This window comes from Vidua chalybeata, chromosome Z (assembly GCF_026979565.1).
Source record: "Vidua chalybeata isolate OUT-0048 chromosome Z, bVidCha1 merged haplotype, whole genome shotgun sequence".
Taxonomy (NCBI): Eukaryota; Metazoa; Chordata; class Aves; order Passeriformes; family Viduidae; genus Vidua; species Vidua chalybeata.
The window spans coordinates 46,880,097-46,900,380 of NC_071570.1; the positions used below are offsets into that span (position 1 = coordinate 46,880,097).

Sequence of the window (20,284 nt, forward strand, 5' to 3'; positions counted from 1 at the left end):
AGCCTATTGTTAGACCCTCTAAGAGAACTAGAATTGAAACACACAAATGTAGGAACAAGAGAAGGAGCTTAAATTTTTTTGAAAATTATGCCAGCTGTTGAGCTTAGTGGACAAATACACTGCTTCTCCTGTGTTTGCTACAGCTGTCTGCCATGCTCCAGTACAGACAGACAGCAAACCTTATACAGAGCCACTACAGTGCTTAGAGATCCGGTTAGCTTGCTAGGCTCAGTGATTTTCAATAGGCCAAAAATATTCTTCCTAAACTTCCCATGCTGTACATGCTAATCTAGGCATCCTAATCAAAGTCTTTATCAAAGTAGTTATCATTGCTCTTATATTATTTGCAGTTGCAAACCCGGTGCCAACAAGCAACAATGCCAGAGGCCACCTGGTAAAGAATTTTACAAGATCTGACTCACCACCAATGTGCTCTAGTGACTATTCAGATGAAGTTACATGTCTGAACAAAAAACAGCCTTTCTAGTTACAGGGAAACTGACACCCAAGACCTTTTGAAGTAGGTCCAGGTTCATGGGAATGCTGTTTTCCCCATACTCCCAGCATTTCTGTGATAGCTTGCATGAAGACTGAGCTACTTCTCCCAGCATGTCCATGGGAAGCTCCCAGTTAAGGCAGGTGCACTGTTTTTGCTAGGCTGCCTCTCATGCATTAGAGATTTCATTGTGATGCAGCCATGGACTCTTACCTCAGTCCCTAGAAGGAAACAGTGAAGTGAAAGAAGGCATTTACACTCTTCTAGCACTGTCTGCACCAATAGAGGAGTCTCAACTTCCTGCATCCTCAGAGAAAAAAGGCCAAGCACAAAATCTCTAACTATGAGCTAGTTAGACTTCCTCACTGCTGTTCTGTGTGCAGACAGTATGATAAATACATAGGAAAAGAAGAAAAGAAGAGGATGCTAATATTGTAAGCCTATGAACAAATCTGTGATTTTTCTCTTGGAATTCTCTCTAATAATCCCTTGTTTAATTTTAAAAGACCTCCCTATTTGTCAGCCTACCATTAGGTTGACAAAATGCTCACATTCATTAAAGCCCCTTTAGATGAAAACCCTGCTCTTCCTCATCACACACTTCCCTTACTTTATGCTCTCTTTCGCTAGTAGAGCAAATGTGTAATTGCTTAAGTTGATGAAAGCATTGAACAACACAGGCAAGAAAACAGGTATCTCTGTAACATGATCCTAATGCTCTAGAACATCCCTAGGAATAGATTCCAGCTGTTCAGGTCCATTACACAGATCCTTCTGCCACATCACTCATCTAACCCTGGAGCATGCACACAAGCTCATCTATTCATTTTGAAACTTGAATTCAGCTTTCCATTTATGGCCAGAAGCCTTTTTGTGACTTACATAGATTTTCCAGTGTTCAAGGAGTAGTGGCAGCATGCTTCTGTGTCGATTTGGGACTTGCCAAATGCACATTGAGCACTTTCCCTGATCTCATGGGTTGGCACATCCCACCTACAAGATCTAACATGCCCAGTCCCCAGGACAGTTGTGTGACTAGACTCCTGTGAGAAATGCATCAGTAATAAATTGAATTCCTTCCTCCTGTAACACCTACTTAGTCCAAAAGGAGGTATTTTATGCCCTGAGGACCCTCTCAAGCAACCCTGATCAGAACAAAGGCACAGTGTATATTTTATCAATAGTCCTATGACAGCCTTCTTAAGTCTGCACACAAGCATTTGCCCCATGAGGAATACCACATGGTATGTTACATCTCAGGGAAAGCAACTGCTTGCAGAAACGCTACCCATTTAAGTATTCAGAATTCTGAGACACAAGAGAGTTTTTACTCCCTGGTTACCACATCCTTCAGGCAGATGCATCACTTAGAGGCCAGAACCTCATAAAGAAGCTGATGTCTCTGGCACAGTCCTAGGTCATACGTATAAAAGTAACGGATGTATATCAAGACTGTCCGCGCATAGACCTGAGGCATTCCTAGATCTCTAAGAAATCAAGGCACTGATGCACCACATGCTTAACTCACCTTTCAAATCATTGTCCTAACTCAAGGGCTTAACCTTCCCTACTTCTCCTTCCCTGACCATTCTAAAGAACAGAAGATACAATTCCTGATCCAGAAAAAACAGAAGTGATTTTGCCAACATACTTTTCTCAAGGTAGGCATCATATCCCGATAATGCTTTCTATTTCCTCTCTCACCAAACACCCCCACCCCTTACCCAGCCATTTTTCATGATGTGGTTTCAAAATATTTTGAGACTTAAAATGACCTTAATTTTACAGTTGTTTAAGTAAGCTGAATTATATATTATAGTACCTGCTAGGAGTTTCATACTAGGGGTTATCATGCTAGGGGATTCATACTCAAGAGATCATAAACTGTTCTGATCAGGGTAACTTTATAGGTTATTCAGGGCATAAAATATCTTCTTTTGGAAGCAAGATGCTCTCTTCAAATCCAAGCACCAAGTAGGACAACAGATGCAATTTATTAACTCAATCTCTGTAGCCAGTATTCCTTATCATACCTTAAAATGACGCAATTGTTTGTGCAACAAATTGCCTAGCAGCATATCTCCATTTGAATAATGATCCAAAACTGGATCCTTCTCTAAAGGCAAGTTTTAGATGTACTCTATGATGCAGCACACAGAAGGCTGTGGTATAGGCAGCCTTGATCTGGCATTTAATTGCAAATGTTTCATGCAATCTGAGGACTGGTGTTAATTTTTTCTGAAAGGCAGAGATGCCTGGAAGAGCTATGTCAACATGCACAGCTGTCAGGAGAAAGAGGAAAGGCACAACTGTAAGGCTATAGCTAGAATAGGGCCTTCTGACTTTTAGGGGATTTTAAAGGAAAAAAATGCACACATTTTCCCCAACCACTGCCATAGTCATATCCATGAATTAAGGAAACCTTTTCTCCTCTCAGGTAAGGGATTACCACAGAAAACAAACAGACCCTTCTCCAGGATTTGACATTCAGTGCAGGCTGATGGGAGTAAATACTCAAGTGGAACTTAACTTCTCTTCCCCTAGCATTCCCTGAGAGGAATGGATGACAGAGAGGCCTGGATGTTATGATCACCATCACTCTCACATTTAATCTCAGCCATTCACTTCTGTTCAAATGCAGCATCTGCAGCCACTGCTTCTCTGCAGAACTCTCTCTCAAGCATGAAGAACATCCTACACCTGATCCAAGCAGTGATGCTTGGTTACAGTCTAGGTAAAGCAGTACATGCTTTTTTCTGTGACAGGCCACATGTCACTGCAGCAACTACAGACTGACACCAGGGAAGAAGTAAGGTCCACCTACTACTCAGGATCCTTAGAAATCAGCATTGTTGCTATCAAGCATGCCATGACAGCAATAGAGATAGCTATCTCATTCCATGCATAGTCCAGGATACTTCACATCATATACCGCAGAAAACTTCCTTTATGCTCATGTAGTTACTCTGGGACATCAAATCCCCAAAGAGGTTGTGGACAAGGCAAAGATGCAACATCTGTTGTTGTGGCTTTGGGTGCACACCTAGCCAAGCTGAGATTCCCACCATACAGCACTTCAGGAACTGGATTGCCAGGGATTCTCTCTGAACCTTTGTCATGGATTTCCTGTAGACAGGACAGACACTTATGAATATCAATACCACAGCAGGTGTGCTCAGCCACAAAAGATGATAGCTTCTTAACAACATGCATTCATATCAACATACTCTACCTTAGCCTCAGGTCAAGTCTTTCTTTGAGAAGCCTTTCCAAACCTTGTCATAAAGGTTGCTCTTTTTTCCAGTCATCACAACCACAAATCTGGGGATTTTTGGGGGGCACTATCAGCAGAAGAAACTTCAAGCCTGATTGAATTCAATTCTAACCACAGATAGCATGGGAACAGATAGACCATTCAATAATTAATTGAAATAAATAAACTCAGGGACTGCCTATTCTTTTAAATTAAACATCAGCTCAGAACAAACTGCCTGACAACTGCAAGACCATAGAACTTTTACGAAGAAAAGATAAGCTCTGAATAAAAATATTAGTTACTTCAGACATCATGCATTTCTATTCAGATGTAAGCTTACTTTCTCATATTGAAATCACAGGGTCTTATTTCACATGGACACCTGCTTTTGCCTAATCCTCTACTAACTCAAGGAGCACATAGCATGCACAAAAGTTTTAAGGCTGTATTTCAGCTACCCTTACACTGGGTCTCCAGAGTTCAAGAGTTAAGGTACACCAGTAAACATGGAATAACTGATAAAAAGCTGTTTTATTTTCTGTCTCTCCTACAGTGCATTCCGCTGGGTTATGCAAATTCCTGCTCTCTAGGATTAAGCCACTTTAAATGCAATCAGAATGATTTAATCAGATTAGTCAGGCTAAACAGATAGCCATCAGATGTTCTTCTATTCATCAGACAACAAAACTAACAAACATAACAAAGCAGTAAATATTTTGAGGCAAGTAAAACTTTAGTCAAAAGGTCTTCTTCAGAAGCAGTAGATACATAATATAAATAGAACCTTTAAAAACTCTCCGACAATATGCCTTTGGATTTTCATTTATCAAGTAAAGTGCAAAGGCAACACCTGAGCAATAACAAAATCCCCACACATAAAACTAAATGCTTGAATACAGTCAACATAACCTGATGCCATGGAGGTTTATGGGGAGACTTGCTCTATCCACATTAGGACAAGATGACTGGAAACTAAATACCCATATCTCAAAACACTGAACATCTTCACAGGTATATCAATCATCTTCTACTTGCTCAGTCACATGAATATTCAGAACACTTGCTCTATCATTATAATCAATTAAACCCTATTTTCAAAAGTGCCTTTTAGAATCTTGGAGAGCTCCTCATGTTTCCTTTATAATGACATGGAGCAGATATAACAGCTTATCAGTTGCACCAAGCACCCATTAGGCAAAAGGATGTCTTGTAATTGCGATGGCTCATAAACCTACTGTCCCTTACTGCAGCTAAGCCATCCATTATCATCCACTAAATATCTTATTTGTTATGACTAATCTGAAAAAGAAGAGAGAACGAACTCCAGTCCTAAATGCAGGAAGAAACAAGCCAATGCACTATAAACTTAATAATTTAAATTACAAGTGCTCATCACTGCTATATAAAGAGCAAGAAATTATTTGGACTGAATTGATTTTCTGAGAAATTCCTTGACTTATAATTAATAGATTTACACTAATGAGAAGTAACAGCTCCCAGGTATATTAGGGAGCTATAAGGTACTGAAAACTTCCAAAGAAATGTTTCCATGTCATTTCCTGTGTCTCTCTTCAGAAATGCTTTAAGAAAAGAAAAATAGGAACACTTGCATGAAAAAAGGATCTTTGCATCCAACAGCCTCATCTTCCCCCACTGATTAATCTTTCCTGAGGGCCCAAAACAGGAGCTGCCAATAGAAAAGGAAAGCATACAATCAACTTAACCGGGCACAAGAGTGACTTTTACCACAAAATGAGAAAAAAAGGACTTGCTGTACAAATCCAAGAAATGTACATTTGATCTGCACAAAGATATGTGTTGACTGATCAAATTGTCACAAATTAAAAACATATGGCCCAATACCTCAGAACATTTTACAGACTGTACAGCCAAGAAGTAGGATATTGATCCCGATAAAGAAAATACACGAAAAATAGAGTTGCATAATGCCGGTACAAGGGGTTTAAATAGTTCCAAGGCATACAACAACATCACCACTAACCATTTCCCTACATGACAGAAAAGGAAGGACACTACTGAGAATAGCAATTAAAGGTTCACAGGCATCCCATAGTGTCTCATTTTGACTATTGGTAAAAAAAAAAATCAGAGAAGCAAGGAAAGAAAGACGAAGCTACAGAAAGATGTAGCTCTGCAGCCCTCCTCCAACACCAAGAAGTCCAAATCTGATTGAGGAAAAAAGTCCATAAACAAGCTGATCAACTGTTTTTAAGTGGAATCACACAATGTCATGCTTTGGCCATCTCAACCACATACACACGACAGCCTTCATATTGCCAAGAGGAGCAATACACACTCCAACTCCCATTGCTCTTATTTTTTCATCTTATCACACGACAGTACAAAAATTCTATATTTAAAAGCGAGGTATAGAGTGGTATTTTTGGGTATAAAGGCACATGCAGGAAAATGCAGTGCTTATATGGCATTTGCTGCTGCCGACCTAAGCATCTTCAGAAACACTGTTTCCCATGCCAAACGACATTTCTGTTTCATAGCAGCTATAATATACAGGTGAACTGCCATGCAACTGGAGCTCACACGTGCAACTGTCATTTCTTACCAGCCATTATTCTCTGGGCTTCGTATGGTTCCATATAGCCAGTGTTCTCCCCTTTTCCCATTCTGTTCAACTCACTTTTGGCATCAAACGGATCTGAGTAGTCATCAGCTATCAATACCTGAAAGACAGGAAGGTAACTGTTACTGAAGTCTCCAGTCAGATGTGCAAAGCAGAAGGCAATGACACCCTATCAGCAAATAAAAACAGTTTCATTTGGCTGCATCCTATGCCATCTTCAAAGTACAGTCTTGGTTCAGAGGATAAATACACAATTGCCACAGATCAGTTACTAAATGGTACTGAAATAGAATAAATAGCTCCTATTTATACCAGTAACCTCATAAAGGCAGACTCCATGTCAAAAGGATTTCTGACTAGCACAAGCAATGGAATAATTGGGATGGACAAATTAAAAAGAGCAACCAGTCAGCAAATTCAATCCAGTGCAAATCTTATCAGAGAAGTCTGCTAATATTCAGGAAAAAAAACACTCTTTCCCTTTCACATACTTCATCTCCTCTGCTTTTAAGGTTTAAGAGCTACAACTGAATATATTGCTAGAAATTTTTAAAATAAATATTCTAAGGCTACTCTTTTCACTGCATTAATAAGAAGCCTTTTCATGTTATGAAAAGACAAAGACACAAAAAAAATTTGAAAAATTTCAAATTGAAAAAAACAAGACACAAAACAAATTTCTTGGCTAAACTTAAATCCCCAAACCCACCTGTGCCATTCTTTCTCTCAAAGGAACATTATTTTTATTTATATTTTGTGAACTGAGACCAAATATAGCAAAAAGAAATTATCTGTCAGAACACATTTTCTTTCTCCACTAGGAGATTAAAAAAATCTGAAGGTTAGAAAATCTCACACTTGACCTTACATTAGTACGCTTTCCTGACCACTGCAAAATCATTATGCTCTGTAGGTCCCATTTATAGTTTTTTTATCAGTCAATTCAAGTCATAGGAATCATTCCTCCCTATAGCTGAAGTGGTAGAGCTAATCTTTGTTTCTGGAATGTGACAAGCAGACTGGGTCAAAGGCAGAAATCGTCATATAAGAATTATTGCAGAGCACAGAGATAGAATCTACAGCAGGCAAAAGAGTCTGGAGCAAACAAAAGCAGGCAGAGGCAGGCTTCAACATCAGAATCCCTAAAAAATCATAAGATTATTCAGGTGGGAAAGAACCACAAGAGATCACCCTATCCAACTCATCACTCAAAGCAGGGCAAGCCTAAAGGGTTTTGCCCTGACTACTTACTTTATTTACGAGGGATTTTTCAACTGAGTTACTTTACATTTTTAAGACAAGCACTAGTAAGATTTACAGCACAGTGCTATTCCAACAGTTTCAATCTTTTCAGCAAAGAACCAGGAATACACTGCCAGCTAAGAGACTGAGGCAGCATCTGCTTCTGTCTCCTGCTGCCAGCATATCCCACCAGTCAGAGAAGAAAAACCAGACACACAAGTATTCACGGATCAAACACCTGCACAACTACCATGGAATAAATGAGCACTCTATTATGAAAGGCAGAGATCTCCTTTTAGATTAGGAAACAAAGCGTCTAACACACTTCAGAGTCATTACTCAGGCCCTGTAACACTGGCACATTGCAATTTTATACTACTTATTTTGCTTATTTTACTACCAAGACTGACATTTTAATTATGGGTTTCTGTGTTTTCCTCCACTCAGTTTAAGGTGACTGGAAGCTTTTTTTTGACCAGAAATCACCAGACTGACATGGATCATCGAGAAAGGAAAACATAATTCTTTCTTTCACTTGGTGTCCAAAATTACTCCCTCATTATTTTGAAAAACAGTTAATACAAAGGGGAAAAGTCCCCTCCCCCCGCCTGGCAACATATACCCAAGCAGCAAATCAAGTGACAGCAGCTGCACACACTTGAGACAAAGACAACAATATGTAACATGCAGCAGTAATTTCTCCTAGTCACAAGGGTAATTTTATTTCCAAAAGTGATGCAGATGAAATACCATGTAGTCTTCTGCTCCGACCCTGTCAAGACCTGCTAGGTGGTTGCATGTGCTCTGTGCTGCTCTCCTTTGCAAATGCTGACATAGTACTCAACAATCCTTTGCATAACTGTACTAGAACATGAAACAAAAAGTAGACTTAGCACAGATATTTGACATTTCTTCTTCTCCATTTGTCCAAAGTATACTAGGAGGAAAATTACACTTAAAAGATGCTGTCAAACAAAACCCACCCCCCAAAAAAACACGACCCAAAAAATTCCAACCTAAACAACACTGTTCCACAGCAAATCCCAAACCCACTTTTCAGCACTCAGGCAGAAAGAGCAGCCTGCTTCACCTTTCCTGGAACTGTATATCTTATTACAAGTGGATTTACAATGCTGAGCTGTCAAAGAAAGCCTCAGGTATTTCTACTTCTTTCAAAAAAAACCCAAATGAGTATGATTGCTAGTTCTATTATAATATACTTACTGTAAATGTCTGAACTCCTTTTGACAACCCTATTTCAGAGGATTATTTTTCCTGTTTTCAGAGATCTCAACCAGAAAAAGAGTTCCTAGTCTGCAAGTCTTTTTGCCATCTCCACATAAGCTACTTTTAATGAGCTCACCTTCCAAGCCTCTATGCTTGGTTAGACAAAGTACAGAAAAAACTTTTGATGAAATAGAAGGTTCTGAGTACGTGAATTTTCTAGTTAAACAAAACACTTGCCTTATGATAGATGGTATTAATACACTGTTCTCATACCCCTTTCATGCTATCCTAAGAAAGAAAAACTGTGCCAACGTTACACAAATACCACAGGTACATGCCTTGCATGTGCAGTGGGGGTTCTGCAGATCATGATCTTGATCACCTCCATGCCACACAGGGAAGATCCACTGTGATAACACCATACTGCAACACCTCTTCCCCACAGGCATGTAGGAGCAGGTCTTTCTATGTGATAACCAATGTGCTCCTGTGTTCAGCAGAAATCATTAGCTTTCCAGAAAGAGGCATTTTGTTTGTTTATATTTCTTCCAACAGTCTTTCAACCACTGCCCAGAAAACTGGTCTCAGTCAGGCATTTGTTTTCTACAGTTCAGAGACCAAGGCAAGCACAGGAGATCCCAGGTTAGGGCCTGCATGCAGTGACCCTTCCTGCTTTGATTTAGCACACTTCCAAGGCAAATTACTGGAAGTCATCTGGTAGTCGTTTGACTGGTCTCCAAACTGATCTTTCATGTTATTGACTGACAAACACTGGACAGAAAGTAGAAGATAATGGACAGCATCCATTGTCTACCAATGCATCCCTCCTAGAAGTCTCAGCTAGTCAGATTATCCAGGATCTAATACTGTACTTGCCACATCTTCCCTGGACACAATCAGAGGAATGGCAACATGTTGAAATTTTCTAAGCACAGCTAAAGACAGCATTCATACATAGAGGATGACCTTTGGAGTAGGACACATTCAATTTGGCTCCCTGCTCTGTCAAATCCAGCCACTTTAGTCACAGATCCTGTCCTTCCAATTGAAAACACGGCTATCAGGAATCCCCAGAAGTTAGTCATCCAGATTCCAAATTAATATCGAAACCAGTTGCATTTGTCAAGTTTATTGTCAAAGACCTGTGGCTTATCTCTTGACAGAATGCAAGATCTACATTCTGAGTGTGGACTATGAGCTCCTACAACTACTGATTCCTGCTCTGTTCATGTCTGTTCTATAGCATTCCATACATATATGATACTATTTTCTATTTTTGTACATGTAGTAGCAGTATTTCGAGGCATCAGTAGCATCAAGCAAAATAAACTTTAACACGCAAATAGAAGTGCAGGTATTAAAATAAGTCAATAAGGATTTAGAGAACACTTTCAGGGGCTCTTCCTTGCAGGTTGTTAGTTAAAAGTCAGAAGACAGAGAAAAATAGTACCAGCTCAGTTACCAGACAAGTCGACAAATCAAAAACCATAACTCTAGCTAAAAAGTTAATCAGCAGATACAAGATCAAAAACCTAATAATCACTTCACCCCCCAGAAAATTAAATACAAGCTGGGACTGCTGTTGGTTTATCCCTCTATTATATATTAACTGAGTTGCAAGCTTCACTTGCACTTGTTGAGGCATAGTCTTTGTTCTTCTACAGTCTTTAAAAAAGTCTGACAAATATTACCATATTAAACACAAATTCAAATGGGTATCTGCATATACAAAAGCATATGCAGCCACAGGAAGAAATGAAAGAAGACACCTAAGTGCATCATTTTACAGGTATCTCTATCTAACTAAACCAAACATTTTAAGGGAATGAAAAAAAGGAAACAAATGAGAATTCACCACGCTGAAAAAATAGAGGTAATATCTTTTTTGAATTGAAAGGAAATGTAGAAGATCAAACAGCAACATCAGCACAGAATTGTTAGCTATTTCACTAATTTAGTGGCTACTGTGATTAAGGACACACTGTTCTAGAAGAATCCAAGAGGAATTATAATAAACAACATGAAGCAAAAAATCTAAAAGACTTCGCCTGCCCACCAGGCCTTTGGAGAATTTATTAGGGGATATTTATTTTAAAGATTTCTTTTTATAAAATAATAGATATATTTATATTATCAATATTAAATAATAGAATGGTTTGGGTTGGAATGGACCTTAAAGATTCTCTAGTTCCAATCTCCTTGCCATGGGCAGGCACATACTTAAATAACTGTATAAAGTCAGATCGTATATTCGTCTCAACTTCTGTGAGTTGCAATTAAGTCCACCAATATCATAGATGACAGCATGTGTCCATCAGCAAAGATACAGGAGACAAGGGCACTTAAAAACTGTGACTATATCTCTGAGAACATCACAGTTAACACATTCAACACAAAGTAAGGAAAATTCTTCATCCTCTCTGAGAATTTGTATTCACAAAAGATCAGTTCCTAGCTACAGTAGAAGTCACTCTATATTATCATAGAATGGCCTGGGTTGGATAGGACCTTAAAGATCATCTCGTTCCAACCCCTCTGCTAAGGACAGGGACACCTTTAGATAGACCAGGCTGCTTAGAGCCCCATCCAAACTGGCCTTGTACACTTCCAGAGATGGGGCATCTATGGCTTCTCTGGGCAAGCTGTGCCTGTGCCTCATCACCTTCACAGTAAAGAACTTCTTCCTAAAATGCAATGTAAATCTTCTCTCATTTTTAAGCCGTTTTCCCTTGCCCTGTCACTACATGCCCTTGTAAAAAGTCCCCCTCCAGATTTCTTGTAGGCTCCCTTCAGATTCTGGAAGGTTCCATTTAGGGGACCCCAAAGCCTTCTCTTCTCCAGGCTGAACAACCTCAGTTCCCTCAAGCTTTCCTCATATGAGAGGTGCTCTAGCCATCTAATTATCATGGTGGCCAAAAATGATTAACAATATTACATGGTGGGAGTTATGCTGTTATTTTGTTTGGTTGGTGTTGGGTTGTATTGGTTGGAGATTTTTTGCGGGGGTACATTTGGGGTTTTTTTAAAACATGATATTTTTGACAAATGCCAAATTTCTCTCTTTGACCTCAAGGAACCACCAGGTCTTACATCCCAAACATGCCCTAAGCAGATGTTTCCTAAAAAAATATATTTTCATGTAATATTCAGGCAACTAGACATCAGAAACATTTCTGATATTGAAGCCTGGACAAAGCTCAGGCTGCATACAGCAAGACTGTGAAGTTTGATCTTTATTTGTTTTCCATATTAATAAAGACTTCCACTTAGGTTTTCTTCCACAAAGCATTGAATTCAAGAACCTGTAGGATAATCCTCCCTGTAAGGAGAGTAAGTACCACTTTTTGTTCAAAATAAATCTCACAGCCTTGGAAAACATGCTAATAGAGTGATCTGTACATGGTCAGATTCCTGAGAATACGAGGAAAAAAAAAACATCAGGGACCTTTAAAACCTTGCTAACAATCAGAAATTTAGGATATGATTCTAGAGAACTGCCCTACAGATAAAGTGTATATAGAGCCTGTCCTCCTTGTCCTAAATTTGAGTATTAGAAAGACCAGCACTAGCTCTGCCCCTGGAAGGAATCACAGGCCTCATTCATAGTGGTGACTTCCAGAGACTGACACCTCTCATCTAAAAGGTAATTGAAACACAAATTGGAAAATGTGGTGCCTAAATTTCTCAGAGAGTTGTGAACTGATAGTGAGAGGCTGGGGAAAAAAAACAAAAACAACAGTATTTAATAACAGGATTTCAAGAGCTATTCTCCCACATACAAGCTTTAGTGCTTAGTGAAAGTGAATTGCTCTTCAGTTTTTACAAGTCCACACACTCACAGGGACAGAACTGAACTGCTAATAAGCTGATACAAATAACAGTTCTTGCCTTCTTGCCCCTCCATTTCTCTCCTGTATTCCCAAGCAGTAATTGAAGTCCCCTGCTATCCCATATGTGTCACTGCTTCATATAGGGCAATGCAGACTACTCTTCACATAGCAGGCAATGCAGCACTTCCTGCTCAAAGTTGAAAAATGCAGTTGCACCTGCTTTCCCCTCAGAAAGAAATAGGTGCTTCCTTGACCCATCCACTCAAGTATTTTAAATCTGAAAATACACCTTCAAGCATTTTTCAGTAGAACTAAAAGGTAGTGAAGGAAGGACAGGCAGAACAATTAACAGATATTGTTCCCTCTAGAAAACAAAGTTTAAAAAAATTGTATCCCTGTAATGTCATTAGCAGAATATATTTTGTAAAACAATTTTCCGCACTTCCTAGACAATGCACAACTACTCCAAACCCACATTTTATGTGTTTCCTTGTAAACAGACTGTCTAACGGTAACATTTACAAAAACAGTGACCTATCCAGGAAGATCTGCACCACAGTCCTTTCATATCTCTTGCTAGAATCCACCATTATACTGTTTCAACTGCTCAGTCTCGTATCACTTCCTCCACTTTCAAACCATGCCTAGCATACTGTTAGTTAAGGATACATCCACACTGACACAGGGCAGCAACGGAGTGAAATTATCTCTCTCATTGTCAGTGAGCCTGGGGAGCATAGAATCTTGTAAAAACAGACATTTCTTCAGTGATCCAAGCAAATACAACGATAAACTGGCAATAAGATCAGATTGCAAACTAAAAGATTACATGCAAACTTGATGTTGTAAAAGAGAAACACAGCTTCATCTTTTTCCTTTCTAGATCCTTTCTCCTCATTAATCAGGCTAAAATACTTACATGAGTTCCCATACAGTTCTTGCTGTGCCTAATTTCTCATTTAGAGTTAGAAGACCATTTGAATCATAGTAAACAGCATAACCTTATTTAGCTTATAGAAGGTTTTACTTCCATATATACAACAGTCTTAATGCTAACAATTGCTGTGCAAGTTTACCCAAAGGTGGATATGTAAAATAGTGTAATACAGATGTCTTTCCTCATCTGGACAGTTTTGAAGAAAAGTCTGCAGGTAATATGTGTGCTATTATGCAGTAGTAAGAAAGCTGCATTTATGGTGACCCCAGTGCTGTAGCAGAACAGCAAGTCCATCCCCTTGTTTGAAGGCAGTATCTGAGGAACTTTCTTACAATAGCACTGAGATGCTTACTGCAAAGGTATACACGTGATACACTCTTCCACAAGTCTACCACCCTCTCCTTAAATCTCCAGGTCTTCCAACTGCTTCATACTCCTTCCTCTCTCTGCTTGGATGTATTTGTGCCCAAAAGTCTGATAATTTGGATAGCTTCCAAAGCTGAGAGTGTTCCAAGCTGTGCATACAGTGCAGATGCCAGGCAAACTTGTAACTGAACAGCCCACCGCATCATTCCAAAAAAAGCCCTGAAGTTACCAAGACTCCAAAGTCTCAGGTCGTATCTAAATATCCTCCTGTTCACAAGACTGCTATAGATCCTTAATCATGAGACTGACATACGTGAAAAAAATTGCTTTTCTAGCTGCATTACAGCTGCCCTATAACAACATAGATATGCAGAAAAAATATAACTTTCTGCCTTAATGTATGGCCTTGCCTAAGCAATTCATGCACAACCAGCAACCATGAGTATTTTTTTTTCTTTTACTTAAAGATAGAGCCATATAACAATGGGAACCACATGCAGAGAGGAAGACTATTTCAGAGTAGAACCGACTGTACAGAGAGGCAGCATGAAACTCTGCTGCTATGGATTAAACATGGGAATAAGACACCAAGGTACATTTGTAGTTTAGGATTTCTAGAAATAATATTCTCTGATACAAATAACCCAAACACTGCTTAGACATCTTTCAAGTGTTTTCTCAGTGCACTTGAAATATCAGCTGCAAGATTCTCTTAAAAGCACAACTTGTTCTCAGTTTAAAGATCAAATAAAATATAGACCTTCCATATACAGAAATAAGACAAGCATCTGCTCAACTCTAAAACAGTATTTTAATAATATAAAGATATTAATAAGGTTGTATGAAGTCCAATCACTTTTATGCAAGATGTCAGAAGTTCAAAAAGCTAGATTACTTTGCTAGTCTAGTGAAAGGCACCTATTTCTTACACATAGATAGTGTTTTCAGAACTTTGTACATTAAGTTAGCAACTCTTCTGTCCTGAACAGTTGCCTGGTTGGCTGGACAGTTGTCTGCTTGACTGCTGCACAATATTCACATAATTTTGCACTAGATCCACTCTGTGCAGAATCAAGTTATTCTCTACTGCATCAGATACATCCTGTCTTGCCATTGAAAATTTTTTACTATTTGAAAGTAGTTGAGTGCTTGTTTGACAAAAGTAGCTAGAATTGTTAGGCTGTAAGTTGAACTATATTGGAACTATAAGGCTATGCTCTGTAAGTTGAACAGAGATTATAGTACAGCCTGGAGCTAACAATATGTACATTAATAATAATTAAACTGGACAAAACTAGCATTTTAAATAATAGGTCGCAGCTAATATGCAACAACCATATTACAACACGGATGGCGAACCAGCTAAACACAGAGCAAGCAGCTGGTAACAAAACAAAATCAGAATTATGAAGACCCCAGACCCCAATGCTGCTGTTTGTCCAGACTGTCATGTGAGGGATAGGGAGTTTGGATTCTAAGTGTAAAACTGCCCAGGGATTTATTTGTTCAGAGTCCCTGTCTTGAGGCACTATCAGATATCATAACTGACCTGTGCCAACAAACCTATCTAATGGGGAAGAGAGATTAATGTCAAAATTTTTTTAACACCTGTGGAAATAGATCTGCAATGTCTTCTGCATTCAATATAAAGAAATGTTACATTGTTCTGTCTCCAATGAACAGAGATAGTGCAAAATGCTGCTCATTATGAAATAAATGTCTTTTAAAGGACAATATGATATGAACCCAGCTTTTAAATCTTAAGAACTTCCTGTGATGAAGTATAACGTAGCTTGTTTTGGGGAGTTATCCCAGGTTCTTCAGCTACAAAACCTGGCAGAGAAATGGTTAGGTTCAAATACATAATAGATGAAAACGTATCTGAAGTATCCTTTCACACAGACACTTCCCCCTCAGTTATCACTTCATGGATTTACACACACATGGTGTGTGTAAATCCAGATAGAGGACAATTGCTCAGGAAGATCAGCTTTTAATCTCCATTCACAAGTGGTTTGCCTAGTGAGCTGGCCTTAAACCAAGTCTCGTGTTTATTCTTACACAAATACAGGAGATGCCAGATTGATCCAGAATATAACTATATGTTGTTTCAACTTGCCCACACTCCCTAGCTTCTTTGTGGCAAGCAAGTAAGTTAAGCTCTCACAAGCCAGCACTAAAAATGGAAGCCAATAATTTCTTTATCTGCCATACTGGAGGACCTGAACTGCTTCAGCCATTAATTCTAACACACCCTGCTCTCCCTCGTCTGAAGGTAAACATCACACTTAAAGTCCCCAAACCCCAAATTGTATTACCTAAATAATAAAAAAGTCCACCCAACAATTGGAATTCAAAGACATCTGGAAATGATGACTCTCACTGGGCATTTGTTGTAGAGGTTAGTCACCTCACTACTAAAAGGTGCCTGGCAATTTGGGTTCATCTTCTTCAGCTTTAATTGGTATTTCCACTGCTACACATCAAAACTACCTGAATCCCAGATACATTACATCTCTGTGGTTATTTTACCAGCCTTTGTCTAAAATCTTGCATAATATAATCCTGTCTGCCACCACTTTAAATCTCCATCCCCTTTATTCCCTGAATCAGTTAGTTTACAATTTTTCTTCTCTGGGAATTTCAGCTAACCAATTTGCCACTATCTGTACTTTGCCATTTGCCCTTTATAAGTAACCACACCAAACCAGCACCTCCCTGAATCTCCTTCCCATTCCAGTAACTCTTTCAAGTATGACACACAACTAAGCTTTTCAGCCAGTTATTTACTGATGACAAACCACAGAAGATATAAAATTGTTCACTGAATTTGTTGAAACCCCTACTTCTCACTTCTCCATCAACACATAAAGGAAAACAGCACTCTATCCTTGTAAATGAAATCAGAAAAAAAAAAACCACTGAAAACAGCAATGCTGGGGTGAAACACAAACATTTAACAGGCATTATTGGATCATTAAACATTAACATACTTCTATGAAGACAGACCTATACAGCACTTAATTGGTTTTTTTTTTTCATTCCTAAAATGTTTATTAGCTTATGCTATGTTACACACAGCATAAAAAAAACAGTTTTTAAAATGTTTTTAGCATGTCTGTGAATTCTTCTGAGCAGCAGACCTCTAGCTTTGGGACTTTTATTCCATCTTTACTGTTTTCCTTTCCTTTCTTAGAGAAGTTTATTTTCAATTGCTTTGTTCATTACTGTACTACAGACATTTGGTTAACTAAGTTCCTGAATTTTCTTCCTCAGTGAATCATAGGTGTAGAAGAGAAGCAGTTTCCTGCCAGCCCATTATGATCTCTACTTACCAAGTTCACCTGTCAAACTCTACATTTTAGGGCTGTGAAAGAAAAGAGATTTCATATCCATTGCTGGGATAAAACAACACAATTGAACAAAAAGCAAGCTATGTTGCATACAAATGCTGTTGCAGGCAGGCACAGATGGCTTTTTGAGGCACGGGGACGATTTTATTTCTTAGATATATTCAGACTTCCTGCTTGGTACATATAGTTCTCTCTCTCGATAATTGGGAAAAAAAAAGCCCAATATGGCTGAGAATTTTTGCCTACAAGTTTCAGAACCTGCAACAAGGGCTCGGGAGCAGCATACAGATTTATGACCATTACAAAGTAGCAGGCTACCTAGCAACAAATAGGTATTTTCTGATGAAAATTGCTTCAGTAGGGTCTAAAATTGAACAGTGATTTTAAAAAAAGAGATACATTTTGCCCCAAGCACTTGTTTTTGCTGAAAGGCGGTCCCTAAAAGAGGATACCTAGTATCAATGTAGGAACTTTAAAGAAGACTGAATAGATTGTAACATATAGTGTAAAACATAGTGAGATGCTAACTTTTAATCAATCACTTCCACAAAAGAAGTTGTTTCCAGTCAGGAGCACATATTAAGACAACAGAATAAATCCTAGATTTTTCACCCTATATCATCACTGTCACAAGCAAATTTCTTTGGAATTCCACCTGGACAGATATAATTTATCAAGTTGCCATGGAAGTGTGGCAATGCAATCATGTTACATATTTAAATATGTACACACAGATCACTTAGACTGATAACATTCAGCACATACCTGAAATTCCTGTGATATGACTATTATCCTGGAGTTGAAAATGCCAATTAACAAAATAGGGAAACATTTATTTCCAATACATGAGAAAAGCTGAACTATACTCGTATACAGGCAGGAGGATGTGCTGAGCTTAAAAAACAATTAATGTTATTCCCTCTCTAACTTGAGTTCCCAAGTCCAGTATTTTCCAGTGCTGTGTCTAGAATGTTTTGTTAAAATTTGAAGAGAATGACCAGTAAAAGACAAGATAACGTTTGTAACTGGGCAAGTATCTATGGAATTTGCTTCAGCTACATGCCAAACAGAAACACATCAGTTTTGGAAGTTGCCATGCCATTGTAACACAGGAATTTGAACCACCTCACCTTTAACACTGAACTAGGAGGTAAAAAGTTTATAAATAAACAAATGACAAACTGTCTGCGTAAAAACAGTTTATTTTTTTTATATATGACTGCCCCATACGACATACAGTAGGGCTGAGACCTCAGCCTGGGATCACAAGCACAAGGCATTTCAAGCATTCCCCTAACGACTCATATCTTGTTCTGCAGGGGCACACCAAGAGCCTTGGTACCCATCACGAGGCTGACAGTGAACTGTGCCTCAAAGCAAGGCTACACACACCTGTGAACCTGCCCCATCAGAAGGAAGGTGAGCTTGAAAGCCAAAAGGACAGGGCACCATCACTTCATGTGCTACCCATGCACATGCCCTGCATGACCTGAAGTATTAAAAAGGGCCAGGCTACCCCATGAAGGATGGCTGACAACAGCGGCAACTCCAGATGTACAGTAGCTGGTCCCCTCGCCAAAAATCCTGACAGGGGCTGACGTAGCCCCAGCCCTACTACCTAGCCTACAGGGGTGGAAACAGGAACACAGCACTTACTTTATCTTTCATGGCAGAGGGGGCAGCAACAGTCGGCTGCTTGGAGCCCTTGTTGAGTTTCTTGCCCGCGCCGTCGCTGCCTCCACCGCCGCTCTCCACCTTGATCAGCCGGTGCTTGGGAGAAACGTACTTCACGTCGGGTGGCGTCGCCGGGCGGCGCTCGCTGTGGCTGCGGAAGAGGTGTGGGGAGCCGGTGGTGGGAGGCGTGGCGCAGCACGACGAAGAGGAGGAGGAGGAAGAAGCCTTGAGGGCTGCCTCGCCCAGGTCCTCAGGCGCCGAGTAGTCCGGGCGGCACATGGCGCGCAGCTTGTGCAGGGACGAGCCGGGCCCGCTGTAGGGGTCCTCGAAGTCGCGGTCCTTCTGGGCGCGGTAGGCGCGGAGCAGGTCGCTGGTGTCGTCGCGCAGACGGCGGCGCGAAAAGCCGGGTGAGGTGTGGTGGTGGAGGTGGAGGTGCGGCGGCCCCTCGGGGCGGGGCGCGCTGCTGGCACCGTTGCGCTTCTCCCGGTAGTCGGGCCTCGGAGGCTGCGGAGGGCTCTTGGTCTTGCTATTGCCCAGGCTGAAGTACTTGTTCAGCCATTTGGCCATCGTCTCTCCAGGTTGCGGCCTCAGCACCGCTACGCGCTGCCCCCGGCGCCCCGCGCCCCAGCTCCGCTCGCCACCCGCATGGAGGAGTGGGTCGGCGGGGCGGGCCGGGCGCCCCGCTCCGCGCACTCCCCGCTCTCCCGCTGCCAGTGGCTGGAAGGGCCCCGCCGAGCCCCACGGCTTCCCGGCGGGAGGGAGCCGCTCCCGGCCCGAGCCAAGCGCTCGCCGTAGCTCCGCGCCCGCCCCCGCGGCTCCGGGTCTGCCGCGACCTCAGCCCCGCTGCTCCGCGCTGGCAGCACAGCCCAGCCTGACCTCAGCACGCACCGGAGAGGCGGGGGACGCATCTGCATGCGGAGCCCGCCCACTGCCGCGGCCGGGCGGGGCCGCGCCAGGTGCCGGTGGGGCGGTGCGGATGGGCCGGCCCTGCGCGGGCCGGTGCCGGTGCCGGTGCCGGTGTAGCCGCCCTTCGCGTTCCGGCGCGACGTGATCCGCCGAGGCTTCCCCGCTGCGCCCTCGAATGGGCGGGGAGGGGAGCTGCCGCCCTGAGGAGAACGTAGGTGCCTTTCCGTTCCTTTCCTAGGTGCCTCCGCCTGTCGACTGGAGTGGCCGTGGGACCCGCAGCCACCTGCGGAGTTTGAACTCTGAATTCTCTACTACCGCTACCTGCGTGTTCCCCCTTCCCATCCGTGATGGGGTAGGAGTGTTCCAGCTGGCACCTAAAAAAGGAACCAAGCCCT

General features: G+C 41.1%; 1 protein-coding gene across 1 annotated transcript in view; it reads right to left on the reverse strand.

Annotated features, from left to right (window-relative positions):
* The window catches only part of SHB (SH2 domain containing adaptor protein B), a 58,157-nt gene extending 38,410 nt beyond the window's left edge, over window positions 1-19,747 (reverse strand). Inside the window, exons 1-2 of the mRNA XM_053932738.1 lie at window positions 18,966-19,747; window positions 6,337-6,454 (exon numbers count right to left, since the gene is read on the reverse strand). Coding sequence (XP_053788713.1) covers window positions 6,337-6,454; window positions 18,966-19,550 — 703 coding nt within the window. The 5' untranslated portion in view covers window positions 19,551-19,747. The remainder of the gene's footprint in view (window positions 1-6,336; window positions 6,455-18,965) is intronic.
* Between the last annotated feature and the right edge of the window lie 537 nt (window positions 19,748-20,284).